Here is a 25,000-nt window from a genome sequence, read left to right on the forward strand (position 1 = left end):
TTTTCGTCACACAGATCAGAACTGAAATAGAGGAAGCTGCTGAATGAGGGAAACTTTCAGCTGGGGGTGGAAAAAAAAAAGTGGAAGTGGATCAGATTTCAATCGCCATAAATTTCTTCTTAGCCTGCAGGAAACATCAGTACCAATCATCAGTTAGTTGGTATAACTGAAAAACCATCATCATTAGATCCTAATTAAAGTGCTCAGCATGCAGCCAGCCATTTCTATTCGAATATTACAATTAGGCCACGCCCACTACTCAGACAGCTCCTAAACCTAAAAAGAGTCTTTCCGGATTTTTCCAAAGAACGCTCGGATATAACAGGAGGATTTTTTTTTTCTTCCAGCTCCAGGAGTTTTTCCATCACTCGACCTTGAAGGAGTTTCTGTTCCGAGTAAATGGTAGCGAAATTGCGAGAATATTTCGAAAGAGGGTGTCATGGCTTGCCAAACTGTATCGTGGCCCTGAGCCAAAGAGCGAGACGTTCATCATGGAAACCGAGTGACACTTATGAGATTCTCACCTCCAGAGTCTGGAGGGAAATATTTGGAGTGTTTGAAGATGTAGACTCGACGTGTTTATATAACGCAGGCCAAACTGGCAGCTTAGATTGGCCACACCTTCAGCTCTCTCTGTGTGTGTGTGAGAGAGAGACTAGAAATGATCTAAAAACATGAAGAAAACTCCAGGTTATACCCAAGGACACTGCACCAAAGACAATACATAGAGACAAAACAGTCCGGTCTGTGTTGCTGTCTAGAATTAACCCGAGATAAACCAGTCAGATCATTCTGTTCTGCAGCAAGAGTGATATGATGACCACTACAGTGACCTGTACAGCTACACAGCAGTCCCCAGCCCTGATCCAGCATCATGTTTGTCTTTTTCTGGCTTTTTCCGCAGGACCTGAGTTCCTACACGGGGGATGGAGAAAAAGACAAATCCAGTAAAGCTGCAACACCGAAGGTACATTCTGACCTGAACAGCGCTATTGGCTCGTCCACCGCAGCACTGTAGAATTCGTTTTGCTGCTGCTGTTTAAAAGAACAGGAAGTGATGTTATGTAGGAAAATCATCTGCTTCCAGGTCTGTGTGAGTGTGTGTGTGTGTGTGTGTGTGTGTTACTGTATCAGATTCCTATCATACCGTGTAATCATTGCCACAGAGGCTTTTGTTCAGCTGCACAGAGCCGTGAGGTGTGTGTGAAAGCGCTGGGTGTGTTCAAGCCTGGTGACTTTTGTCGGTTGGATTAAAAGTATGGACTTCTTACGAAACGCTTCTGAAGCAGGACCAGGACGTCAGTTAGTTCACCAGCACTGCGTGACACGCTGATTAGTTGCTCGTTAATCGTACACTAATTATTTGCTTAGACCTGTTCGCTTGCCAGATTTACCTCATGCTCTTAGCATCTACAGAAAAGTTCTTTTTAAATTATTAACTTGTCTTGATTGGCTGATTCTTGTTACGTAAATTATTGTGTATTGTTTCCTAAAAACGTACATAAAAAAATGGCAATTTTCTCGTACTTCTGTAAAAAACTGATTCAGGGGGCGGAGCTACATTAGCATCACTTGTGATGTGACAAAACCTATGACACGGCTTTCAACCAATCTGGTAGGAGATGCAAATAAAATTTTTGTCACTGAAACTTAATTCGCTTTGTGTTACAATTTGAGAAGCACATCTGCAGTCGTCATGGTAATGTTAAACGTCGGAATGTACCGTTATCTTGACAACCACAGATTCGAAAAATGGCGCTGCAGATTAGAGTCTCGGATTCAATTTCAGTCATGTCTAAACGATACCTCGGGCAGTAGGAGGGCCTGGGGGCGGGTCCACATTTGCATACTCGTGCATATTCATAGGCGTTTTTAATGACAGGGAAAAGGTTAGAGCTTCAGAATCGGCAAGATTCGAGGGCTTTATAAATTGCAAGGGTTGTTTTTATTAATCAGCGTAACGTTTCAAAGCTAAAGTCCTCAAAGCTGAAGTGACCTTCAAACGTTTATCCGCTCGCGGCCTCAAAGCTTTTACCGCCCCCACATTGATTTGTTTTTTGAAGGCTATTTTTATTGGCCTGGATTTTATTTGTCTTTTGATTACGAGATAATTTTGACGTCAGGACTCAATAAACATGTACAGTGTAAGAACACACACACACACTCGTAGATAAGTGGTCCGTCAACTGATAAAACGATCATCCAAAAAAGAAAAATCGATAAGTTTTGGTCACTGTTATCCAGCTGGAGCTTGGAGCTGGACTCCAACATGAAGGTCAGAAGGTCCACCTCGCTACCAGGAAATGTTTCTGTTTAATAAACTCAGACTGGTTTACTCGGAGAAATCCACAGCAGTGTTGATATTGACAGCACAGTGGCAGTGAAGCTCAACACCCTGATGAGGAGTGAAACCAGGAGAGAACACTTCTCAGTAGTGCTGTCAGGACCCAGGGGCTTCATCCATCCTTTCATCTATCTATCTATCATCCATCCATCCATTCATCCATCCTTCTATTCATCCATCTATTCATCACACCATCCATCCACCTTTTCACCCATCCATCTATCATCCATCTATCCATATATTCATCCATCCATCCATCTATTCATTCATCTTTCTATTCATCCATCCCTCCACCCAACCTTTCCTCCATATTTCCATTCATCCATTCTTTTATCCAACCAGCATAGAGTACATATGTGCATATTTTATATCCATCCATCTCTCCAGCCACTCACTCACCCATCCATCTCCCTCACCATCCATCCATCTATCCATCCATCCATTTATCTATCCAGCCAGCATGTAGTATGTGTATATATTATATCCATCCATTATCTGCACACTTGATTATCTGTCTGTTCTTCATCCTGTTCTTCTTCATCTGCCCATGCTCTCTCTCTCTCTCTCTCTCTCTCTCTCTCTCTCTCCCCCTCCCCTCTGCCCTGTGTTCCAGTCTGAACTGCTTTATTAGTTTTTTTCCACATGGACATGACTCTCTACAGTTGAATCTTTCCTGTTTAGTCATTTTTAATTTCATTTAATTTTCATTTTATTTTTTTTCGTCCAGGGGGACGCGTCCATCTCGTCGAACACATCTAAAGGTTTTTCTCTGAGATCTCCACTCCCTCAGCCCTCGAGCCCCGTATCGGCGCCGGTCCGGAATTCTGCTAAACCCATCTTCCCCTCCCACCAGGACTCGCCTCCCAAATCCCCCCATCGCCTGAGCTTCAGCGGCGTCTTCCGCTCCTCGTCTAATCCCTCCAGCATCAAGATCTTCTCCAGATCCCGGAAAGGTGAGAGAGATTGCACTGTCAAAAACTGCTTTAATCTTAGATTCCCTCAAGCATAAAGAAGGTGAGGAAAAAGAAAAGTTCTTTCTTCTCACCAAAAAAGCATGAACATTGTGGATCATCTACAGGTAGAACTGGTTTCTGGATGTAATGAAGCACTGGTTTAGTGTGACCGTTAGCGTGTAGCTCCTGGGTGTCACCCTAATGTCTGCAATACACCCAAAATCCTCATGGGTTTTGACCTGCAGCCTGGCTGGCTTGATTTCTTATGAATTCGAGATCAGTTTTCGCTGCGCTGAGGGTTCTGTAACTTCCTGTTTTGACAGGCACTCGAAACTTCATGCAGGAAGTGCCCCAGTAATGCTGACGGTTTTCTTTTATGAGCCTTTGATTTGTATAATGGCTGACGCAGCAGACAAGAGAAATCTGTGTAGTGTCTTCAATCATGTTCAGACAGGTAGACGAGCAGAGAGAGGATGGAGAGAGGAAGAGTGGAAAGTAGACAACTGGAGAGAAGATCGAGAGAGTGGAGAGAGGAAGAGTGGAGAGAGTAGATGAGTAGAAAAAGGATGGAGAGAGTAGTCAAGTGGGGAGAGGAGAATGGAGAGAGGAAGAATGGAGAGAGGAAGACTACAGAGAGGATGGCGAAAGGAAGAGCAGAGAGAGAGAGGAAGAGTGGAGAGAGGATGGACCGAGGAAGAGTTGAGAGAGAGAACAAGTGGAGAGAGGAGGATGGAGAGAGTAGATGAGTGGAGAGGTGGATGAATGGTGAGCGGATGGAGAGAGTAGATGAGTGGAGAGGTGGATGAATGGTGAGCGGATGGAGAGAGTAGATGAGTGGAGAGAGGATGAAGAGTGTAGACGAGTGAAGGGAGAGTAGACGAGTGGAGAGAGAGTAGATGAGTAAAAGTCGAGTGGATGGATGGATTTCTATTTCCTGGATGTGGTTGTTGCTCTTGTTACTCAGTAGGTGTTAAACTGTTAGTAGATAATGTGTTGTTGTTGTTGTTGTTGTTGTTGTTATTAATAGTAAGTGTTTACACTGAGTGTAGAATCAGCTCTCTCAATATATCACTGATAATCTAATGACTAACTGATCTCACCCACTCAGGATTCCTCTCTCTCTCTCTCTCTCTCTCTCTCTCCACACGTCCTGCTGTGGTCCTCCTCTCTCTCTCTCTCTCTCTCTCTCTCTCTCTCTCTCTCCACACGTCCTGCTGTGGTCCTCCTCTCTCTCTCTCTCTCTCTCACACGTCCTGCTGTGGTCCTCCTCTCTCTCTCTCTCTCTCTCTCTCTCTCTCTCTCTCTCTCCACACGTCCTGCTGTGGTCCTCCTCTCTCTCTCTCTCTCTCTCTCTCTCTCTCTCTCTCTCTCTCTCTCTCTCTCTCTCTCTCTCTCTCTCTCTCTCCACACGTCCTGCTGTGGTCCTCCTCTCTCTCTCTCTCTCTCTCTCTCTCTCTCTCCACACGTCCTGCTGTGGTCCTCCTCTCTCTCTCGCTCTCCCTCTCCACACGTCCTGCTGTGGTCCTCCTCTCTCTCTCTCTCTCTCTCTCTCTCTCTCTCTCTCCACACGTCCTGCTGTGGTCCTCCTCTCTCTCTCTCTCTCTCTCTCTCTCTCTCTCTCTCCACACGTCCTGCTGTGGTCCTCCTCTCTCTCTCTCTCTCTCTCTCTCTCTCTCCACACGTCCTGCTGTGGTCCTCCTCTCTCTCTCTCTCCCTCCCTCTCTCTCTCTCTCCCTCCCTCCCTCTCTCTCTCTCTCTCTCTCTCTCTCTCTCTCTCTCTCTCTCTCCACACCTCCTGCTGTGGTCCCCCTCTCTCTCTCTCTCTCCCTCTCTCTCTCTCTCTCTCTCTCTCCACACGTCCTGCTGTGGTCCTCCTCTCTCTCTCTCTCTCTCTCTCTCTCTCTCTCTCTCTCTCTCTCTCTCCACACGTCCTGCTGTGGTCCTCCTCTCTCTCTCTCTCTCTCTCTCTCTCTCTCTCTCTCTCCACACGTCCTGCTGTGGTCCTCCTCTCTCTCTCTCTCTCTCTCTCTCTCTCTCTCTCTCTCTCTCTCTCTCTCTCTCCACACGTCCTGCTGTGGTCCTCCTCTCTCTCTCTCTCTCTCTCTCTCTCTCTCTCTCTCCACACGTCCTGCTGTGGTCCTCCTCTCTCTCTCTCTCTCTCTCTCTCTCTCTCTCTCTCTCTCTCTCTCTCTCTCTCTCTCCACACGTCCTGCTGTGGTCCTCCTCTCTCTCTCTCTCTCTCTCTCTCTCTCTCTCTCTCTCTCTCTCTCTCTCTCCACACGTCCTGCTGTGGTCCTCCTCTCTCTCTCTCTCTCTTTCTCCACTCGTCCTGCTGTGTTCCTCCTCTCCCTCTCTCCCTCTCTCTCTCTCTCTCTCTCTCTCTCTCTCTCTCTCTCTCCACTCGTCCTGCTGTGTTCCTCCTCTCCCTCTCTCTCTCTCTCTCTCTCTCTCTGTCTCTCTCTCTCTCCCCACTCGTCCTGCTGTGTTCCTCCTCTCTCTCTCCCTCTCTCTCTCTCTCCACTCGTCCTGCTGTGTTCCTCCTCTCTCTCTCCCTCCCTCCCTCTCTCTCTCTCTCTCTCTCTCCCTCCCTCCCTCCCTCCCTCTCTCTCTCTCTCTCTCTCTCTCTCTCTCTCTCTCTCTCTCTCTCCCTCCCTCCCTCTCTCTCTCTCTCTCTCTCTCTCTCTCTCTCTCTCTCTCTCTCTCTCTCCACACGTCCTGCTGTGGTCCTCCTCTCTCTCTCTCTCTCTCTCTCTCTCCACACGTCCTGCTGTGGTCCTCCTCTCTCTCTCTCTCTCTCTCTCTCTCTCCACACGTCCTGCTGTGGTCCTCCTCTCTCTCTCTCTCTCTTTCTCCACTCGTCCTGCTGTGTTCCTCCTCTCCCTCTCTCCCTCTCTCTCTCTCTCTCTCTCCCTCCCTCTCTCTCTCTCTCTCTCTCCCTCTCCCTCTCTCTCTTCACTCATCCACACTCTACAGTTGTGTAGTGTTGTACAGTGTGTGCCTGAGGGGTTCAGTACATTGTTTCCTTCATTAATCGGAGCGGCGAGTTCCTGAAGCCGCGGGGTTGTGACTCACTTTTCCCTGCTCGTGAGTGAGGTTCTGTTTGGTGAGAGGAATGTTCCGGACTTCAGGTTAATCAAGTCGACTTCTCCCTTCCTGTCCGTCCGTCTGAGGTGGACATGCAGTGGGGTTTGTTTCCTGGAAACATCTCCACATGCTCTGGTTCAACAGGTTTTGTTCCAGGATGATCATTATTATGATTATTATTAAAACGTTTCAGTGCTATTTTTCACATCATGCTGACAGTTCTCATGCGGCTGTCTGCTGCGCACTTCACTCTGGGCTGCTAGCGCATCGGAGGTTTCTGTTAACGCTCCTAATGTTACCGCTATCTTCTACCGATTCGGAACGGATCCAGGCGACGTGTCTGTCGGAGACGTGATGCTAATCAGCTGCTAGTTTGCGCGATAATGCTCATGCTGACTGTTTCTAAATCAACAGCATGAGTGTTTACTTTCCCCGAAGTCCGAGATGCCGTTCCTCAGAACAGAGTTTCCCAGAAAGCATTGCTCACTACATGGAAAGATCCCTGGGATACCGGTAATGTTGATCGAATTTCAAAAGTTTTTTCAAAAGAGAAAGTCAGCCCAGGCTATTTTTACCCCAAGTAAAGGGTCAGGCTTATCTCAGCTGCAGTTTCAGGGAAAGGTAGCATACGAGCTACGTACACACCCACTGAGCAGCTGAGGAGGTTCTCCCGAGGGCTTCGCTTCGCTAAGTCTGCGGTTTTTCCTTCAGAATTGCCCATAAACAGGATTTAAAGAGCATCACCAACACCTGCTGCTACGACGATACACATTTCCCAGCGTGCGCTAGCAGCTTTTTGGAGGTGTTAATCCACACAGTGTGCTTTACAGCTAGTTTAGCAGCTTCTGTGGAATGTGTAGCATTAGCAAGGCTAAACCAGGAAACATCCGGAATGCAGAACACAGCTAAATGTCAGAGGATAGCTGGGATTCCAGTCGCACACACGTTTCGAACATATTCCGCCGGTAATGTGTGTGTGTGTGTGTGTGTGTGGGTATATCATCTTTCACGAGTACTAGAACGAGTCGACTCTTTGAATTGATTCATTGATTCGACTCATTTAGCTGAATGTTGAGAGTCGATTCGTATCGATGATTCAGTTTTTATTTTCTTGTTTAGTTTTTCCCCAAAATGCTGTTATGTTTACAGTCTCAATTTATGAATTACCTGCATCATGTTATTATTTAAAAAAAAAAAACAGTATAAGCACTGAAGTATCCTGAAGTGTCTGTGAGTCGAGTCAAATGATCTGACTCACCAAAAGGAGTCAGAATTCCCAGCTTTGCAATTCCAGAGACATTTATGGGGTTTTTTCTGGGATTTTACAATAATGTGTGTGTGTGTGTGTGTGTGTGTGAGCCTGTCTGTAAGTCTGTTTGTACTATGCATCAGATCACTCCTTGGCGATCTTTATCTAATCAGCATTCCTGGTGATGGTTGCCATAGTGATACCGTGAGCAATGTACCAATCTATCTGAAGAATGTATTAAAAAATCCACAAGTCTGATCGATTCTGTTTATTTATCTGGCTGGTCTGAAAGAAATAATGATCCGAAAAAGATTTAATGATTTATTTTGGAATGTATAATACATGTCAGAAATAACATGCAGTGTGTTTTATATATGTGTTGTAGCATCTGGCCCCGTGTCTCCGCCCACCACGCCCACTCACAGCTCCAACTCTCCGCTCTTCTCACCGGATGAGAGACGGCTGCGCTCGCTCTCGTCTCCACCTGATACGGGCCTTCAGCGCTTCAGTCTGCCTTCAACAAGCTCCACCTCCTCCAGCCCCAGTCCTGTCAGATATAGCCCCTCCCCTTTACACATCAGGTCCGCCTCCCATCCAGTGAGTGGTATCATGTATCTCTGTAACTCTCTAAAAAAAAATTAAAAAACACAAGCACATTTAACATATACACATAAACCCTGTGGGCGTGTCTCAAATCACACATCTTGTTCTCTATATAGGCCACATCACCGTCACTGGTCCGCTGTGGGCGTGTCTCAAATCACACATCTTCTTCACTATATAGGCCACATCACCGTCACTGGTCCACTGTGGGCGTGTCTCAAATCACACATCTTGTTCTCTATATAGGCCACATCACCGTCACTGGTCCGCTGTGGGCGTGTCTCAAATCACACATCTTCTTCACTATATAGGCCACATCACCGTCACTGGTCCACTGTGGGCGTGTCTCAAATCACACATCTTGTTCTCTATATAGGCCACATCACCGTCACTGGTCCGCTGTGGGCGTGTCTCAAATCACACATCTTCTTCACTATATAGGCCACATCACCGTCATTGGTCCACTGTGGGCGTGTCTCAAATCACACACCTTGTTCACTATATAGGCCACATCACTGTCACTGGTCCACTGTGGGCGTGTCTTAAATCACACACCTTGTTCACTATATAGGCCACATCAGGACTGTCATTGGTCCAACGTGGGCGTGTCTTAAATCACACACCTTGTTCACTATATAGGCCACATCAGCACTGTCATTGGTCCAATGTGGCCATGTCTCAAATCACACACGTTGTTCTCTATATAGGCCACATAAAGTGCATCTGTGGGAGTGTCTTTAATCACTACTTCTGTCCTCTATTTAGGTTGTACATACAGAACTATTCAGCTAGTTCAAATCGCTCATTCTGATTGGCTGCCACATTTTCAGCATGAATAATACAGTACTATAGAAGCTACATTATGGAAAGCCAGTGAGGTCAACAGACTAGGCTTCGACACGATCAAAGATGAATAAATGAACATCTGTAATAGTTAAATGAGCTTCGGGTTACTCTCCTCAGGCGTACAGTTCAACTGAAGGCATGCTGGAGAAACTGGACCTCAGTGATGGAGGTGAGCCACCAAAGCCACCAGCTTTTTATTACTGGGAACAGTTACTTAACAAATCCTGAGAAGTCTTCATTCCATGCATCACAGTGTAAAATAAAAGATAAGTGAAATTTTCTTTTTCGTCTTCCAGAGCCGGCCTGCGATATTTACACACGCTTCATGAAGTGCCACAAGTGCTACGACCTCATCCCGACCAGCTCCAAGCTAGTGGTCTTCGATACGACACTACAGGTAGGAAGAGACAAAATAAAAGTGGTGGAGACAAAGTAGTCTATATGTCAGTCATAATCACCATGACAACAGTGACACCTGATCTGTGCTACAGGTTAAGAAAGCGTTCTTTGCTTTGGTCGCTAACGGAGTGAGAGCTGCTCCGCTGTGGGACACCAAACAGCAAAGCTTCGTCGGTGAGAACACTAGCTTACAAGGCTAAGCGCAAACAGATTAGCACTTTAGTAAAAAAGCTAACACACTGCTTCATAAACTAGCAATAAACATGCTAACCAATGAACTAGCACTATAGTAAGCAAGCTAACACACAGAATATAGCATAATATAACACAGATGCTAATGCAGCATTAGCATAATTGACTAGAAACTGTTAGTCATGCTAATACCTGACTGCTAACTGCTGATGCTAACGGATTTGTCTTGCATTAGGAATGCTGACCATCACAGACTTCATCAGAATTCTGCACAGATACTACAAGTCGCCTCTCGTAAGCGCTGTAATCTTCTACACCACGTCTTTACGCGCTCTGAAGCGGAGGTTTCAGTCAGTGAATATGATTTTGTCCTGACAGGTGCAGATATACGAGCTGGAGGAGCACAGGATAGAGAAATGGCGAGGTCACTGCTCACTTTCTACATCAACGTCAGTGTTTTTTATTCCTTATGGCAGTAACAGTTCAGTGATTCATTGATGTATTTTGTTGTCTCCTATCAACAGAGCTCTACCTGCAGGAAACCTTCAAGCCCTTAGTGAACATTTCACCTAGTTCAAGGTGAGCTGAATCAGTAAATATAACAGCGAGAAAATCTGAATGAATCAGTGAACAGATCGAAATGAATCAGGGAACAGCTCTAAATGAATCAGTGAACAGCTCTAAATGAATCAGAGAACTAATCGAAATGAATCGGTGAACAAATCTGAATGAATCAGTGAACAAAACCTGAACAAATCAATAAACAATATTGGAATGAATCTCTAAACAAATCTAAATGAATCAGTGAAGAAATCTGAACAAATCTGTGGAAAAAATTTGAATGAATCAGTAAACAGATCTGAATGAACAAGTGAACTGATCTGAATGAATCAAATCCAATCAAATCAAGTCACTGAACAAATCTAAGCAAATCAAAGGACTTTTATGATTCAAGCTGAAAAGACCCAAATTGACCCACTCTGTTCTGTTCATTTGAAGCATGTACTTTATTTTATTTTGTTGTATTTTTTTGCAGCATCTTTGACGCGGTTTACTCCCTCATCAAGAATAAGATCCACCGGTTGCCCGTGATCGACCCGGTCTCAGGGAACGTCCTCTACATCCTCACGCACAAGAGGATCCTCAAGTTCCTGCAGCTGTTTGTAAGCTAAGCTGTTTACTGCCTTGTTTAAGATTTTGGTTTCGAGGTTATTTTAACTAATTTTGACCAAGCTAACATAGCTAATATGCTAATCAGAACATGAGTTGTAGAGAAAAGACAGGAAGGTCCTCATCAGTGCTGCTTGTTCAGGTGTGTGAGATGCCCAAGCCGGCCTTCATGAAGCAAACACTGAGCGAGCTCGGCATCGGCACCTACCACAACATCGCCTTCATCCAGCCGGACACGCCCATTATCAAAGCGCTAAGTGTGTTCGTAGACAGGAGAGTGTCGGCGCTGCCCGTGGTCGACAACGCCGGTACGAACCGCTCTCATCATTCTGTCTCATCATCCTGTCAGGCTGTGTTGTGTTAGTTACATGTTACCATGGAAACGACCAGTGGCAAGCTTCGCGGCTGTGTCATAATAACTAGCTAAAGGTGCATACGTTAAACCCTAATTAGCATTGTGTATAAATGTTATAGATGCTGCTGTGTGGAGGTCAGATTTCAGTCGTCTCTGTATCGGTGTGTTCCACTCACATGCCGTCACTCACTTTCATTTTCGCTCCCCGCAGGAAAAGTGGTGGATATTTACTCCAAATTTGATGTGATCGTACGTCCTTTCTTTTATTTTCATTTATAAACTTTTACTTGTTTGGTATTAGTTTCACCACACTACAGTGTGCGGTGTGATGGTGCATGGTGTTGACCAGGGCTGTGTCCGTCTGCAGAACCTGGCGGCCGAGAAAACCTACAACAACCTGGACATGAGCGTGACGGAGGCGCTGAAACACCGCTCGCAGTACTTCGAGGGAGTGATGAAGTGCAGGCGGCACGAGACCCTGGAGACCATCGTGGACAGGATCGTTAAGGCTGAGGTACAAACTGGCCCAGAGCGCCACTTTCTGATTGGCTGCCGAGCCTCAAACTCCCCGATAACCCCCTCAATAACCCCCTCGAATCAGTGAAGAAATCAGAAAGAATCAGTGAATAATATGAAATCAGAATGAATCAGTGAAGACATCTAAACAAATTAGTGAACGAATCAGTGAACAAATCTGAACGAATCAGTGAACAAATCTGAATGAATCTTTCAACAAATTTGAATGAATCGCTGAATAAAACAAAAAAAACTCAGTGAACAAATCTGAATCAATAAAAAAAATCTGAATGAATCAGTTAACAAATCCAAACAAATCATTGAACAGATCTGAATGAATCCTTCAGTAAATCAGAACGAACAACACAAATCAGTGAACAAATCTAAACGATTCAGTGAACAAAACTGAGTGAATCGTTAAACAAATCAGTGAAGAAATCTGAATGAATCAGTGTAGAAATCCAAACAATTCAGTGAATGAATCTAAATGAATCAGCTGGCTTAAATGATTCCCTGAATAGACCCGACTATTTCACCTGCTCTCTGTTAGTCTGAACTCGTGATTCTCGGGTATGAAGTGTATAGTATTTAATTTTATTCGGTAATTTTTCTGCGTATTTGACGGCGTCACTCCCGCTGTCCAGATTAACGGAGAGCAATGTGATGATGGTCACTGAGGATGAAGCCCAGACAGATTTCCGTTCATTTTTGTTTTCACTCATGGTTTGGTTTTGTTTCCCCCATCGCTGTGGGGCAGGTGCACAGGCTGGTGGTGGTGGACGAAGACTCCAACATCGAGGGCATCATATCTCTATCAGACATCCTCCAGGCTCTGGTTCTCTCTCCTGCAGGTGATGATGATGATGATGATGATGATGTTGTAATGAGAATTGACTGTGGGCCGTTCCAGCCTACATATGTAAAACAGTGGGCGGAGTCAATGCAAATCTTGTTTTCCGCAGGCTTAAGCAGGAAGGAGGATAAAACGGAAACGCAAGCCTCAGCGAACACGTAGCGAGCGTCAGGCGAGAGACCCGCTGTGTGACGTTTCTGTCCTGCTGTACTGTACTCTGCTCTGTTTACGAGGTCAGCTGCTGCTCCCGAGTCGCACTACAGGGGCGTCACGCTCGCCTCATGGTAACCGACGGCAACCGGCAGCCGTCTGAGAAAACCTCGACGTCTTCAGCCGCTTCCACTTGTGATTTGTTTTTACATCAAAACGGTTTCCGTGTAAAAGCTGGACGTCTTTTACGCCGTGCGCCAGCTGTAACCGTGACAACGGCGTGTTACCACTTCTGCCCTCTGATTGGACGGGCTAGTTTGTGTGTAAATCGCTTTCTGACTGTTTCATGTTGAAATGTTATCCAGACAAATATAGACTTTTCCTCCAGGACTCTCTTGCCCTCCGTCTCTCTTTCCCCCATGAGCCGCGATCCGATTGGTCGGGAAACAGAAAAGAGCGATCAACAGGGGTCCAAGCACTGGAGAGAAAAGAAAAAGAACAAGTAAAAGGAAATTTCTGAATATTTTTGCAAAAATTCAGAGATTAAAGGCGTGTTAAAAGTCGTACGAGGAAAGCTGGAGGTTTTTGTCTGGAGGCGGAGCTAACACGACTGCCTTTTTAATAAACGCTTCTGCTTTTACGCACAAGATCTGCTGTTCCTTTAGCATAAAAACCATAAAGACAACTGAATGTATGAAATCCTTCATCTCATGACGTGCACCATACTGTTATAGTGGACACTCATCATCCTCCTCAGCGGGGGGAGGGGTTTAGAGACAGATTATTACGAATTTATAAGTCCATTTAGGAAAAGCTCTAATGGTTTCCAGTACAGGGTAGGAGTGGTTAATGGTTTCAAGCAAAGTCCATTGGAAAGTGGCATGTCCTGTCAGAACCCGTTAAAAACAGCCGTACTGACCGTCAGAAACGCATCAGGAAGCCACAAGGACTTTGTTTTTTTTTTTGTCCTGAGGTCTGTAACAGTGTTGTGACTCCTCCATAAACCCTGATCAGAATTTCACTGATTCTTTTTTTTCCCTAGAAATAAATAAAAGAGCTTTATTTTTTATAATGTTCTGATTGTATGTTTAGGTTTTTATTTTATTGTATTTTTTTTTTACAATTTTTTTTCCTTGCGCAAAATATTTTTTAAGTAAAAAAAAAAAAAAAAAAAAAAAAAAAACAGTAGAGAAAAGAAACGTGTTTTATTTTTAATCAGATGACGATAACGGATAAAAGCGTTTTCGCGATCGCGTCCTCCGAGTTTCCATCCGTACAGAAAACGTTTTCCAGCGAGAAAGACTCAAAGTGGAAATGATTCAAACAATTTGTTTTTTATTAGATGTTTCTGTTTTCTTTTTTTAAGGAAGAGGAAGAGTTGTTTGGGGTTTTTTTGTGCGTATGCAAATTTATGCAAATGTAAACGTTGATTACTTTTCTGTCTTTTGGTTAAAATGAGAAACGGTTTATAAGACACTAATGTTGTCGTGAATGTTATTTTTTTATGTCATGTAACTTCAAATACACAAAATACACACACACGGCCTCCATGTTGGTGTTCCAGTGTTTGACTTTTCTCCGATTTAAAACCTTCTTTATTAAAGACGCTGTAATTACAGAAGTGTCCACTAGGCGGCAGCACAGTAACATGATGACTGTCTCCGGTTTCTCAGAGCGAGTTTCTTGGAAGGAAAAATGACCTTTGACCACTTCGAGGCACTTTTGGGTGAGATCTTTAAAATATCTTTAAAAAAAAAACAATAAATAATCGTCAGCATTTAGATTTACTGCTTAAATTGTCAGTTAGCTTCATCTCTTTTTAACCTCTGCCTCAGATGAAGAAGAGTCATTTTCCTGACTCGTAACTTCTTCTGACCGAATGAACCACAGCCTGACAGAGGGGGTGTGTAAACTTTTGCCATCTTCAGCCATCTGTAAACCGCACATGATATTTTACTGTAGGAACGTCTTTTATAAATGGTGACTCAAATGAGTCGACTCATGAGTCGAGCATTCGGTTCAGTGAAACAGGTACAGTAGTTCAAAAGAGTCAAATATGTGTTATGATTCAGTTTGAGGACAGAGAGAGAGAGAGATGAGGTGATTCTGTTTTTGGTCATTTCCTACAGAAATGTAGAGAGGGAGAAAGAGGGAGAGACCATTAGTGTGACCGAGACAAAGAGAGACTATTAGTGAGAGTGTGAGAGAGAGAGAGAGAGAGATGATAATTGAGAGAGACAGAGAGACTATTAGTGAGAGAGAGAGAGAGAGAGAGAGAGAGAGAGAAGATTAGTGAGAAAGAGTGTGACAGAGAGAGAGATGGTTAGTGAGAGAGAGATGATTAGTGAGAGAGACAAAGGGAAAGAGAGAGAGAGAGACAGACAGAGAGACTATTTGTGAGAGAGAGAGATTAGTGAGACAGACAAAGAGACAGACAGACAGAGAGAGACTATTTGTGAGAGCGAGAGATTAGTGAGAGAGACAAAGAGACTATTAGTGAGAGAGAGAGACAAAGAGAGAGAGAAGATTACTGAGAAAGAGTGACAGAGAGAGAGATGATTAGTGACAGAGAGAGAGAGAGAGAGAGAGTGACGGAGAGAGACAAATAGTGAAAGGGAGAGAGAGATGTAGTGAGACAGGTATTTTTTGTCTTTAAAGATTAGACAATATATCTGAGGAGGAAAATAAAGGAAAAAATTAAAAATATAAAAAATCACTGATTTGACAAATCAACAATCAGGGAGTGAAAGAAAAGAAAAATATATATATATTAATATATATTACGTAGAAACATCAAATTTTTGAGGAAACTATAATAAAGAAAAAATGATGAAAAAAAATTGTGATAAAATGAGGAAATGGAAAAACAATGAGAGCGATGAAAGAGGACGATGTAAAGAAAACGAAGAGAGACTCTGTGTTATTTGTCCGGATTTAAACACGATCACACACCAGGGTTTAAAAGAAAGAGTCTTTATTTCCGTCTGCAGACAAAAAACGCTTTTATTTTGACATGATTTTCATTTAAACATGTCGATAAAAAAAATAAAAGATGGAAATCTGTAGTAAGTTTCTGTTAGAGAGCGAGTGACGATGTTACTGCTACAGAAACAGGAGAAAACACGCTAAAGGTCAATAAATATCGCCTTTATCCCTCTTTTTATATCATTATCAGTATTAATATTCACTAAAAGCAGCATTCAGGAAGCAAATGAAGATCCTAATTACAGAATAAAAGTCTTTATATATTAGATATAACTGTAGATTATCAAAAAATGTAAAAAAAAAAAAAAAAAAAAAAAATGTGGAGAAAAAGATTTAGTTCTTGTTGAGTTGTTAGGTACCTAATAAATAAATAATGACAAGGGAGATTTTACACACACACACACACACACACACACACACACACACACACACACACACACACACACTAGAGGAATTTAACAATCCAGCATTTTTCCCGAAATCACTTAATTAACACTTAATTTTTTCTCAGTTTTGGTGTTTGAACATTTAAACCTGGAAATTTTTTTATTTATTAAATGTTTTTTTTTTTTTTTTACTATCTCAGACCTCAGAAGCTATCCAAAAGTATTTATTAATTATTAAAAGTATTTGTAATTATTTACACCTCACATTAAACACACATTTTTGTTTCTGTTGTGGATTTAATAGCGTTATTTATTTATTTATTTATTTTTCTGCTAATGATTTTTGTTTTTTTCCGCCGGTTGGAAGATTTGCTTTTAACATCATTTTTAAAAAATTTTTAGAGACGTGTTTTTAGAGTTTTTGAGCAAAAACAAAAATTTTGAACCCTGAATAAAGATGTTTTTAAAAAAAAATCTACTTCCTGTTAAACAGCCAGCGGATGTTCGCTAGCGGAGGAAAGAACATAGAACATTTTTTTTTTTTTTTTAAATAATTACTTAGACCAAACTGAAGTCTGTATTTTTAAAATTTGGGGATTTTTAAAAATTTAAATTTCAAATTCTTAAAAAAGATTTTTAAAAAAAATTTTTTTTTTAAAAATTCAAAAACCCATAATTGTTTTTTTTTTTTTAAAGAAATGTAATACACTACAGAAAAAAAGTATTTCCTGTAACAGATCCATTCCCCTTAATTTCATCTGAAAAAAATGAAGATTTAATTCTATTCTAAAATAAAAGTGACGGTGGATCACGTCGTTGCCACGGTAACCAGGAAAGAACATGCTTAATGTTCAATAAATATCTTTTTTTTTCCTTTTTTTTAAATATAAGATCAAATCCAGCACAGAGGAGGAGAGTCAGGTGAGACGTGATCGACTTTCAGCTTCCTGACTACAACACCTGTACCTGCTACTACTTCCTGTTTCCTGTCCCACCCTCTCTCTCTCTCTCTCTCTCTCTCTCTCTCTCTCTCTCTCTCTCTCTCTCTCTCTGTTCTCTCTCTCTCTGTTCTCTCTTTCTCTCTCTGTTCTCTCTCTCTCTCTCTCTCTCTCTCTGTTCTCTCTCTCTCTAAATCCTACATACATTTTCTCTCAGAAACGTTCCAGACGTCTTTATTAGCAACATTAGCATTAACACACTTGTAAGTCGCCTCTTTTATTCAGTAATGCTGGAATTTTACTGATTTTTTTTTTAAAAAAGGAATTGAAGTTAAATTTCTTCAATATTTTCCAAACTCATTAAAAAAAATTTTTTTTTGCTATAAATCAGCTTTAAGCGAGTAATAAATAATTTTAATGAAGCGAGTAATTTATACATTTAAATTAAAGTATTAATATTCATATATAAATATTAAACAGAATAAAATGAAATTGTAAAAAATTGCAAAAATGTGTCACTTTTCTGTTTTTTTTTTTTTTTTGTATTTATAATTTTGTAAAATTTATTTTGAAGCATTTTAATAAGTAATCATTGAACCACTTGATTATTAATTATTTTTTAACCAAACATGAATCTGACATTTTTTAAGAAATTACGAAGTACGAGCTTGACGCTAGCTACAGGGGAAACGATGATTTAGCCGTATCGTTAAAGTTTTATTCGAATGATTGTTAATTTTAGTGATAATTTCAGTTAAAAAAATAAAACACATTATAATGTTTTTGCTGTTTTTTTTCCTTCACCTCATTTTTTCCTTCTCCTTCATTCCTCGGTCCTACAGTCAGTTTGTTTTGTTTTTTACATAAAACACAACCGTTAGAACGAAGCTTCTGAATCCTCTCAGTGTGTTGAAGTTAAAGTGGACGGTCAGCTGGACGGTCAGCTGGATACGCTGGTCATATTGGACCGGCCAGTTTGTCCAGCAGCAGGTTTTTTTTGTTGTTGTTTTTTTTAAGAGCAGCTAAAACATGAAGGTCTGTTTCCACCTCCAGCCTCTGACCTCTGACATCATAACACACACTAGTGATGTCATAATCCCACAAACTCACATAAACGCCTGAAATCAGGTTGAGGACAATGAGAAAGAGAGAGAGACTGAGAGGGAGAGAGAGAGAGAGAGAGAGAAAGAGAGACTGAGAGAATGAGGGGGGGAGAGATGGGGAGAGAGAGAGAGAGAGGGAGAGAGAGAGTCTGAGATAGTGGGGGGGGAGAGATGGAGAGAGAGAGAGAGAGAGAGAGACTGAGAGAAAGAGGGGGGGAGAGATGGAGAGAGAGAGAGAGAGACTGAGAGAAAGAGGGGGGGAGAGATGGAGAGAGAGAGAGAGACTGAGAGAAAGAGGGGGGGAGAGATGGAGAGAGAGAGACTGAGAGAAAGAGGGGGGAGAGATGGAGAGAGAGAGAGACTGAGAGAAAGAGGGGGGGAGAGATGGAGAGAGAGAGAGAGAGAGAGAGACTGAGAGAAAGAGGGGGGGAGAGATGGAGAGAGAGAGAGAGAGAGAGACTGAGAGAAAGGGGGGGGAGAGATGGAGAGAGAGAGAGAGAGAGACTGAGAGAAAGAGGGGGGGAGAGATGGAGAGAGAGAGAGAGAGACTGAGAGAAAGAGGGGGGGAGAGATGGAGAGAGAGAGAGAGACTGAGAGAAAGAGGGGGGGAGAGATGGAGAGAGAGAGAGAGAGACCTTTTTTCGGTCAGTGTTCTGTACATCAGCAGGAGTTCGGATTCTTCTTCAGATTCTCGGATCGCTCTTTTCTTTTTCCAGAAGCGAGTGATGAGTCTCGAGTTTGATATTTTTATATATAAACTATATATAGGTAGATACTTTAAAAAAAAAAAGCCATGGTAATGATGTCACAGCTGAATGACGTCAAATTTATGATGTCACAGATGGCACCAGCTCTCCGCCCCGCCCCTCACCCTGTTTTCCCTTCATCTCCTCTTTCGTTCCGTCTCACAGGAGTACCGTAGTTTTTCCTGAATATTCCAAGACAGTTCCACACACACACACACACACACACACACTTTCTGCGTTGTTGCTCCGCCCACTGAACACTAATTACAGTCATTTTAGCCACACAAGAAGTCTTGACTTCCTGATGTCCTCCACACGTCTGAGAGAAATGTCGACGTTCCGGATATTTCCGTGCCGCTTCCTCCGTCGCTGTGGCGTTACCTAACAGCCAGTTAGCTAATTTCAATATCCTTTACAGTCGAATAAGAGGAGAGAGGAGGGAGGAGGCTTCAGCCAGGCGAATGTATTGCCCCCCAGTTGCCTAGCAACAGTGTTCTTTTCACATTGCGTACTTTGTTAGTGTTTCTTAACTCCAGCAATCACAGGAACACTGCGGTTCCTGACTGTTAGCTTGGCGCTAACATGATATAGACGACTAGCATGATCGGAGCAGCAGCAGCAGCCGTGATCGAGTGGACAAACAGCTGCTTATGAAAGTCATAAACTTAGCTTCCGTACATCCACGGAAGGGAAGAGTCGGGGCAATTTTCCTCAAGACGAGTGAACCTTTTCTTTTCTTTTCTTTTCTTTTCTTTTTACTCAGCTTGTTTTTTACAGGGACACATCCTTACTTGGCTTTTGCTTTCACATCCGAGTCTTCTGTGAACGAATGATGGACTTGGAAAATGACGGGAATATGGGTGTTTCTCTTTGAAGATGCTGAGGGAACGAGGGAGGAATGGAGGAATGGAAGGATGGAGGGAGGAGATGGAGGAGAGGATAGATGGAGTTCTTCATTTCTGAGTGAGATAAGCCCCGATGGTGAGGCCGACTGCCCCCAGCGCCGCCAGACTGAAGACGGAGGTGGTCAAGGACGGCCAGGAGCTGCTGAACACCGAGTCCTTTTTCCTGGTGTACAGCTCCACAAAGGCATCCTGGGAAAATGAGGAAAAAGAAAAAAAAACATTAGGAGAGGAAAAAACAACAACAACAAAGTATTAAATAACAAACAGTTTGCTGAGGAAGCTGATTCATCAAGAAATTCCAATTTTATGAATATGCAAATTCACATGGCTTGTATTTGCATACTGGATCCTGACTGGCTCTTGGATTTTATGATGCAGTAAAGAGCCGAACCCCTAACCCTCACATTTCCTCCTTTTCATCGAATAACATTTCAGCATGTAATCTCCTGTACCTTTATTATTTTGGTGTAGATTTATTACCATTATGATTTCTGTATCAGGATTATATCAGCGCTGAGGGTCTAGTGGTTCTTATTGCTAGTGTAATCCTGTGCAGAGTTATTTATTAGCACAATACATCAACTGCTGCAGTGATCCTTCATCACCACCAGGTGGCGCAGGTGGAGCATGAAACACCACCTGAGTCTAATATCCAAACAAACTACACCATCATCATCATCATATTCTTCATCATCATTATTACCATCATCATCTTCATAATCTTCATCATTATTACCATCATGACCATCTTCATCTTCATCATCATCTTCATGACCATAATCATCATGACCATCATCATCTTCATGACCATAATCTTCATCATTACCATTATAATCTTCATCATTATTACCATCATCATCATCTTCATGATCATAATTTTCATCATCATCATTATTACCACCATCATCATCATAATCTTCATTATCATCATTATTACCATCATCATCTTCATGACCATAATCTTCATCATCATCATTACCACCATCATCATCATCATAATCTTCATCATCATTATTACCATCATGACCATCATCATCTTCATCATCACCATCATCATCTTCATTATTACCATCAACATCATCTTCATAATCTTCATCAATATTACCATCATCATGACCATCATCATCATCACCATCACCATCATCATCTTCATGACCATAATCATCATGACCATAATCATCATCATCTTCATGACCATAATCTTCATCATTACCATCATAATCTTCATCATCATCATCTTCATGACCATAATCGTCATCTTCATGACCATCATCTTCATCACCATCATCATCTTCATTATTACCATCAACATCATCTTCATAATCTTCATCAATATTACCATCATCATTACCATCATAATCTTCATCATCACCATCATCTTCATGACCATAATCATCATCATCATCATCATCATCTTCATGACCATAATCTTCATCATTACCATCATAATCTTCATCATCACCATCATCTTCATGACCATAATCATCATCATCATCATCATCTTCATGACCATAATCTTCATCATTACCATCATAATCTTCATCATCATCATCTTCATGACCATAATCGTCATCTTCATGACCATCATCTTCATCATCACCATCATCATCTTCATTATTACCATCAACATCATCTTCATAATCTTCATCAATATTACCATCATCATGACCATCATCATCATCATCACCATCATCATCATCTTCATGACCATAATCATCATCATCATCATCATCATCTTCATGACCATAATCTTCATCATTACCATCATAATCTTCATCATCATCTTCATGACCATAATCGTCATCTTCATGACCATCATCATCACCATCAGTCCACCATGGTCAGTGATTGGATAGTGAGAGTGATGGTGGTCAGTGATTGGTTGTTGGGAGTGATGGTGCTCAATAATTGGTTAGTGAGAGTGATGGTCAGTGATTGGTCATTGGGAGTGATGGTGGTCTGTGAGAGTGAATTTAACAAAACAGAGAGCTTCATGAGAGTTTGTCTAGACTTTCCAGCTCAGCTCGGATACGCACCAGTGTTTTCCTTCCCCCGGGTGGAGGGAATGTGAGTTGCACCATGACTCGAGCGTTAAGAACACACACACACACACACACACACAGCCTCTACTGTTGTGTGCCGGACGATCTGGGGGGTCGAGAGATTGAAGATTCGTCTGCATGCTGACACATGCAGGAGACCAAACGTGCCTGATTAAAAACATGAGCTTTATCTTCAAACACACACACACATTCCATACACACTGAGCGGTCAGTTTTAGTGGTTACTGGGAAATGGAAAGTTCTTTAAAGTGCACAGAGGAAAAGAGGATGTCCGCTAACACAGCTGCTCTCATCTGGAAACAGCAGGCTTTGTTCTCAGCAGGATGTCTAATAGCTTCGGCTGAAGTCATGCGGACGAGAGGGGGGAGGGGTCGAGAGCGGGGGTGGAGGAGGGGAGGGGGGTGTCGTTCCTCTCTGCGGTTTGTTTGGGAAGACGATTACGACACCATTACCTCACGCCTTACATAATCTCTCCGCTCGGCTGCCGCGGGTCATACAGGCCGATGTCAGAGCACGCGGGCAGAACAGAATGACCTCTATTTACAGAAACCTGCACAGTAACACTCAACCCTGCCCTCACTTTATTTTCATTTGTGCAAAGTGTACACACTCGAATGGCATGAAGTAACAATATGGCACGGAAATCAAGCGCAGTCAATCAACCAGGACGTTTTTAACATCTCGGCCTTTTCCATCAAATCTGACCACTGATTTAACTGACCACTGATTTAACTGACCACTGCAGCTTTATTTCACTTCATTTCAGCATCACTGTCATGTTTTCACACATTTCCTCCCGAAAATTTATTTCCCTGAAACACATTTCCTTTCATTTCATATGACCCAGCCGTTTGCTAGCTGCCTCGGGAATGTGAACATTCCGCTAGTTTCCCTAGCGGGTAGTGCTGCAAGACACGCCTGTGATAGCAAAGGAAAGTAAGAATGAGAGGAAGTGTGTTAAACACCTGAGTGTTCTCCTGCTCTGAGCGCTCTCAGGCTTAAACATGCTAACTCGAAATAAAACCTAGCGTTCATAGCGTGCTGAACAGGCTCAGAACAAGCAAAGTAGCAAAACTATCAGTAAACTAGCGTTCTAAATAAAAATCTGTCCGTTTGAAATAGAATAAAAAGAACAGAACAGAGACAGATGTTTTGGTGAAATAAAGGCAAAAGGAATATTCTAGAAGCAAGAAGAATAATAAGGAGAGTGTGTGAGGATGTCCTTTGAGGTTGAAGAGGTTATATTAGCAGCATGGCGTCCTCACTGATCACGAGAAACAGGACAGCTGAGTGAATCAGAAGGCATGTGATGTCACATGTGGAACTTCCTGCTGTATGCTAATCACTAAAAATCGCTTCATCCCGAATCCGACCCATCAGCTGATCAAGCGAGTTCCTCTTGACCGCGAAAACATGGTTCTTCTGCAAATCACTCTGGGGTTGTGTTTCAAAAACACGGCAACGACCATATTTGGGGTTGAAGGGGAGGAGCCATGCAAATGTTTCCCTCACTCTTTAGCAGTTCTTTCTCCTTCTTCTTCTCCTCTGGGTTTTCTCAGTGTGTGTAAGCAGATAGACGAGTCATAAGAGACCGAACTGGTGGAAAAGGGAATCGGCTGAGTGTCATGGGACGACGGAAGGAGAACATCGTGCTCTGTTTCATCATTTCACACACACACACACACACACACACACACACACGTGACCTCTCTCTCCATGAAGTGGGATGAAGTGGAGCATGCCTGTTTTCCATTACACGTCTCTGGTGTTGTTGGATAAATACGGTTTCGCAGCTTCGCTAGTCACAAGACCACGCTGCCTTTTTGCGACACCTCGAGGTTGCCATGGTTACCGGCGCTGACCTCCATGTTCCATATTTCTCAAATGTCCCACAAAGCGGCCTACAAAAAAAGCAAAAACACAAACCCACAGAAGGGTTTTAAACATGCGGACATGTGGAAAGACTTTTTCCTCCACGCTACGTTAAACTGGACCTCCTTTCATCTGCTGGTCTCCTGCTCCTGGAGATTATCGGCTTGGTCAGGCAGCACGACAGCGGCGGCCATGTTTGGGCAAAATAGCTCTGATTTCAGGAAGAGAGAGCAGGAGAGATGAAAGCAGCCAGCAGAGATGAAGGAGGTGGAGATTATCCTGAAGATTTTATCGTCAGAACAACATTGTGACCAGCTGAGAGTGGACACTCGGCTGTACGGTCCTGCCTGAGGTGCGGTCAACGTGAGCCTCAGATCTTCAGGTGATCTTCTGTGGTCTGTGAACAAGGACAAAACTTCACGTTGGAGGTGAAAGTTATCAACTGGTATCGCTCCACTCCTCTACGCCCCGCCCCCCAGCAGAATCCAAACCAGATGGACCAATCATATTTCACAGACACAAAAGTAACAGCTGGTCATCTGATCAAACATGAACGGTCAGAAAATCAAAACGTATCGACATTTAATCATGCTAATCCTGCCGATCACGCATGACTAGCGAGTTTGCTAAGCATTCAGTCGTGAGTTAAAAGAATCTGCTCGCTCTGACACGCCTAGAGCGAGTCTTGCTAAGTCACACCAAAGCCAAGCTAGCTCGTTTTTTCAAGGATGAACAAGTTCTCTAATTTAGCAAGCTCGTTTAGTAGCTGGTTAATTTCACTAGATTCTTTACAAACCCTTACTAGCTTGCTAATTTGAGTAGTTGAGTAGTTTTTTTTTAACTCAACATTATTTTTCCTTGCTAATCCTTCTCGTGGAATCGGATCTTACTTTAGCTGAAACTGTTGCTATGTTAGTTTTGCCTTCACTGTTGTTCCAGTCTGATTAAATGAACCGCAGCCTTCGTTTGCTAATCTGGATTGTTTTCTGTGACACAGTGAGCTGCTACGCGGGAGAGTGTTTAGCGGAACAGCTTCATCAGCACGAGGCTTTAATAAGGTCAGCGTTTGTCTCCTACGCAGCACTAGCTTCACCTCAGACTCTAATAAAAAAGAGGTGTGGGATTCTTTCACTCGTGTTGCCGCAGTTACCACGGCATTATTGCTTTGCTTTTCTCACCACTCGCTAGTTTCGGGGAAGTCGTTAATGCTGTGCAGGGTTTAATCAGCCGTACAGGAAGAGCCGTAGCAAAGCATTTTTTTTACGTTTTTAACATAGACCACCTTTTT

At 42.8% G+C, this 25,000-nt stretch overlaps 2 protein-coding genes across 5 annotated transcripts in view; one reads left to right on the forward strand and one right to left on the reverse strand.

Moving 5' to 3' along the window:
• prkag2b (protein kinase, AMP-activated, gamma 2 non-catalytic subunit b) overlaps window positions 1–13,897 on the forward strand; it is a 14,853-nt gene extending 956 nt beyond the window's left edge. Inside the window, exons 2-16 of one of the 4 annotated variants that reach the window (XM_058393800.1) lie at window positions 905–967; window positions 3,072–3,297; window positions 8,016–8,227; window positions 9,197–9,248; window positions 9,376–9,476; window positions 9,571–9,652; window positions 9,906–9,964; window positions 10,049–10,094; window positions 10,195–10,249; window positions 10,707–10,833; window positions 10,983–11,148; window positions 11,407–11,444; window positions 11,563–11,709; window positions 12,469–12,562; window positions 12,674–13,897. In XM_058393800.1, coding sequence (XP_058249783.1) covers window positions 905–967; window positions 3,072–3,297; window positions 8,016–8,227; window positions 9,197–9,248; window positions 9,376–9,476; window positions 9,571–9,652; window positions 9,906–9,964; window positions 10,049–10,094; window positions 10,195–10,249; window positions 10,707–10,833; window positions 10,983–11,148; window positions 11,407–11,444; window positions 11,563–11,709; window positions 12,469–12,562; window positions 12,674–12,726 — 1,521 coding nt within the window. In that variant the 3' untranslated portion in view covers window positions 12,727–13,897. The other 3 variants (XM_058393802.1, XM_058393801.1, XM_058393804.1) reach the window with 3 other exon arrangements.
• Window positions 13,898–16,059: 2,162 nt separating this feature from the next.
• bcl2b (BCL2 apoptosis regulator b) overlaps window positions 16,060–25,000 on the reverse strand; it is a 31,058-nt gene continuing 22,117 nt past the window's right edge. Inside the window, exon 2 of the mRNA XM_058393808.1 lies at window positions 16,060–19,966. Within this exon, the coding sequence (XP_058249791.1) occupies window positions 19,826–19,966 (141 nt within the window). The 3' untranslated portion in view covers window positions 16,060–19,825. The remainder of the gene's footprint in view (window positions 19,967–25,000) is intronic.

The sequence above is a fragment of the Hemibagrus wyckioides genome, linkage group LG07 (genome assembly GCF_019097595.1).
Source record: "Hemibagrus wyckioides isolate EC202008001 linkage group LG07, SWU_Hwy_1.0, whole genome shotgun sequence".
In the NCBI taxonomy this organism is placed as follows: Eukaryota; Metazoa; Chordata; class Actinopteri; order Siluriformes; family Bagridae; genus Hemibagrus; species Hemibagrus wyckioides.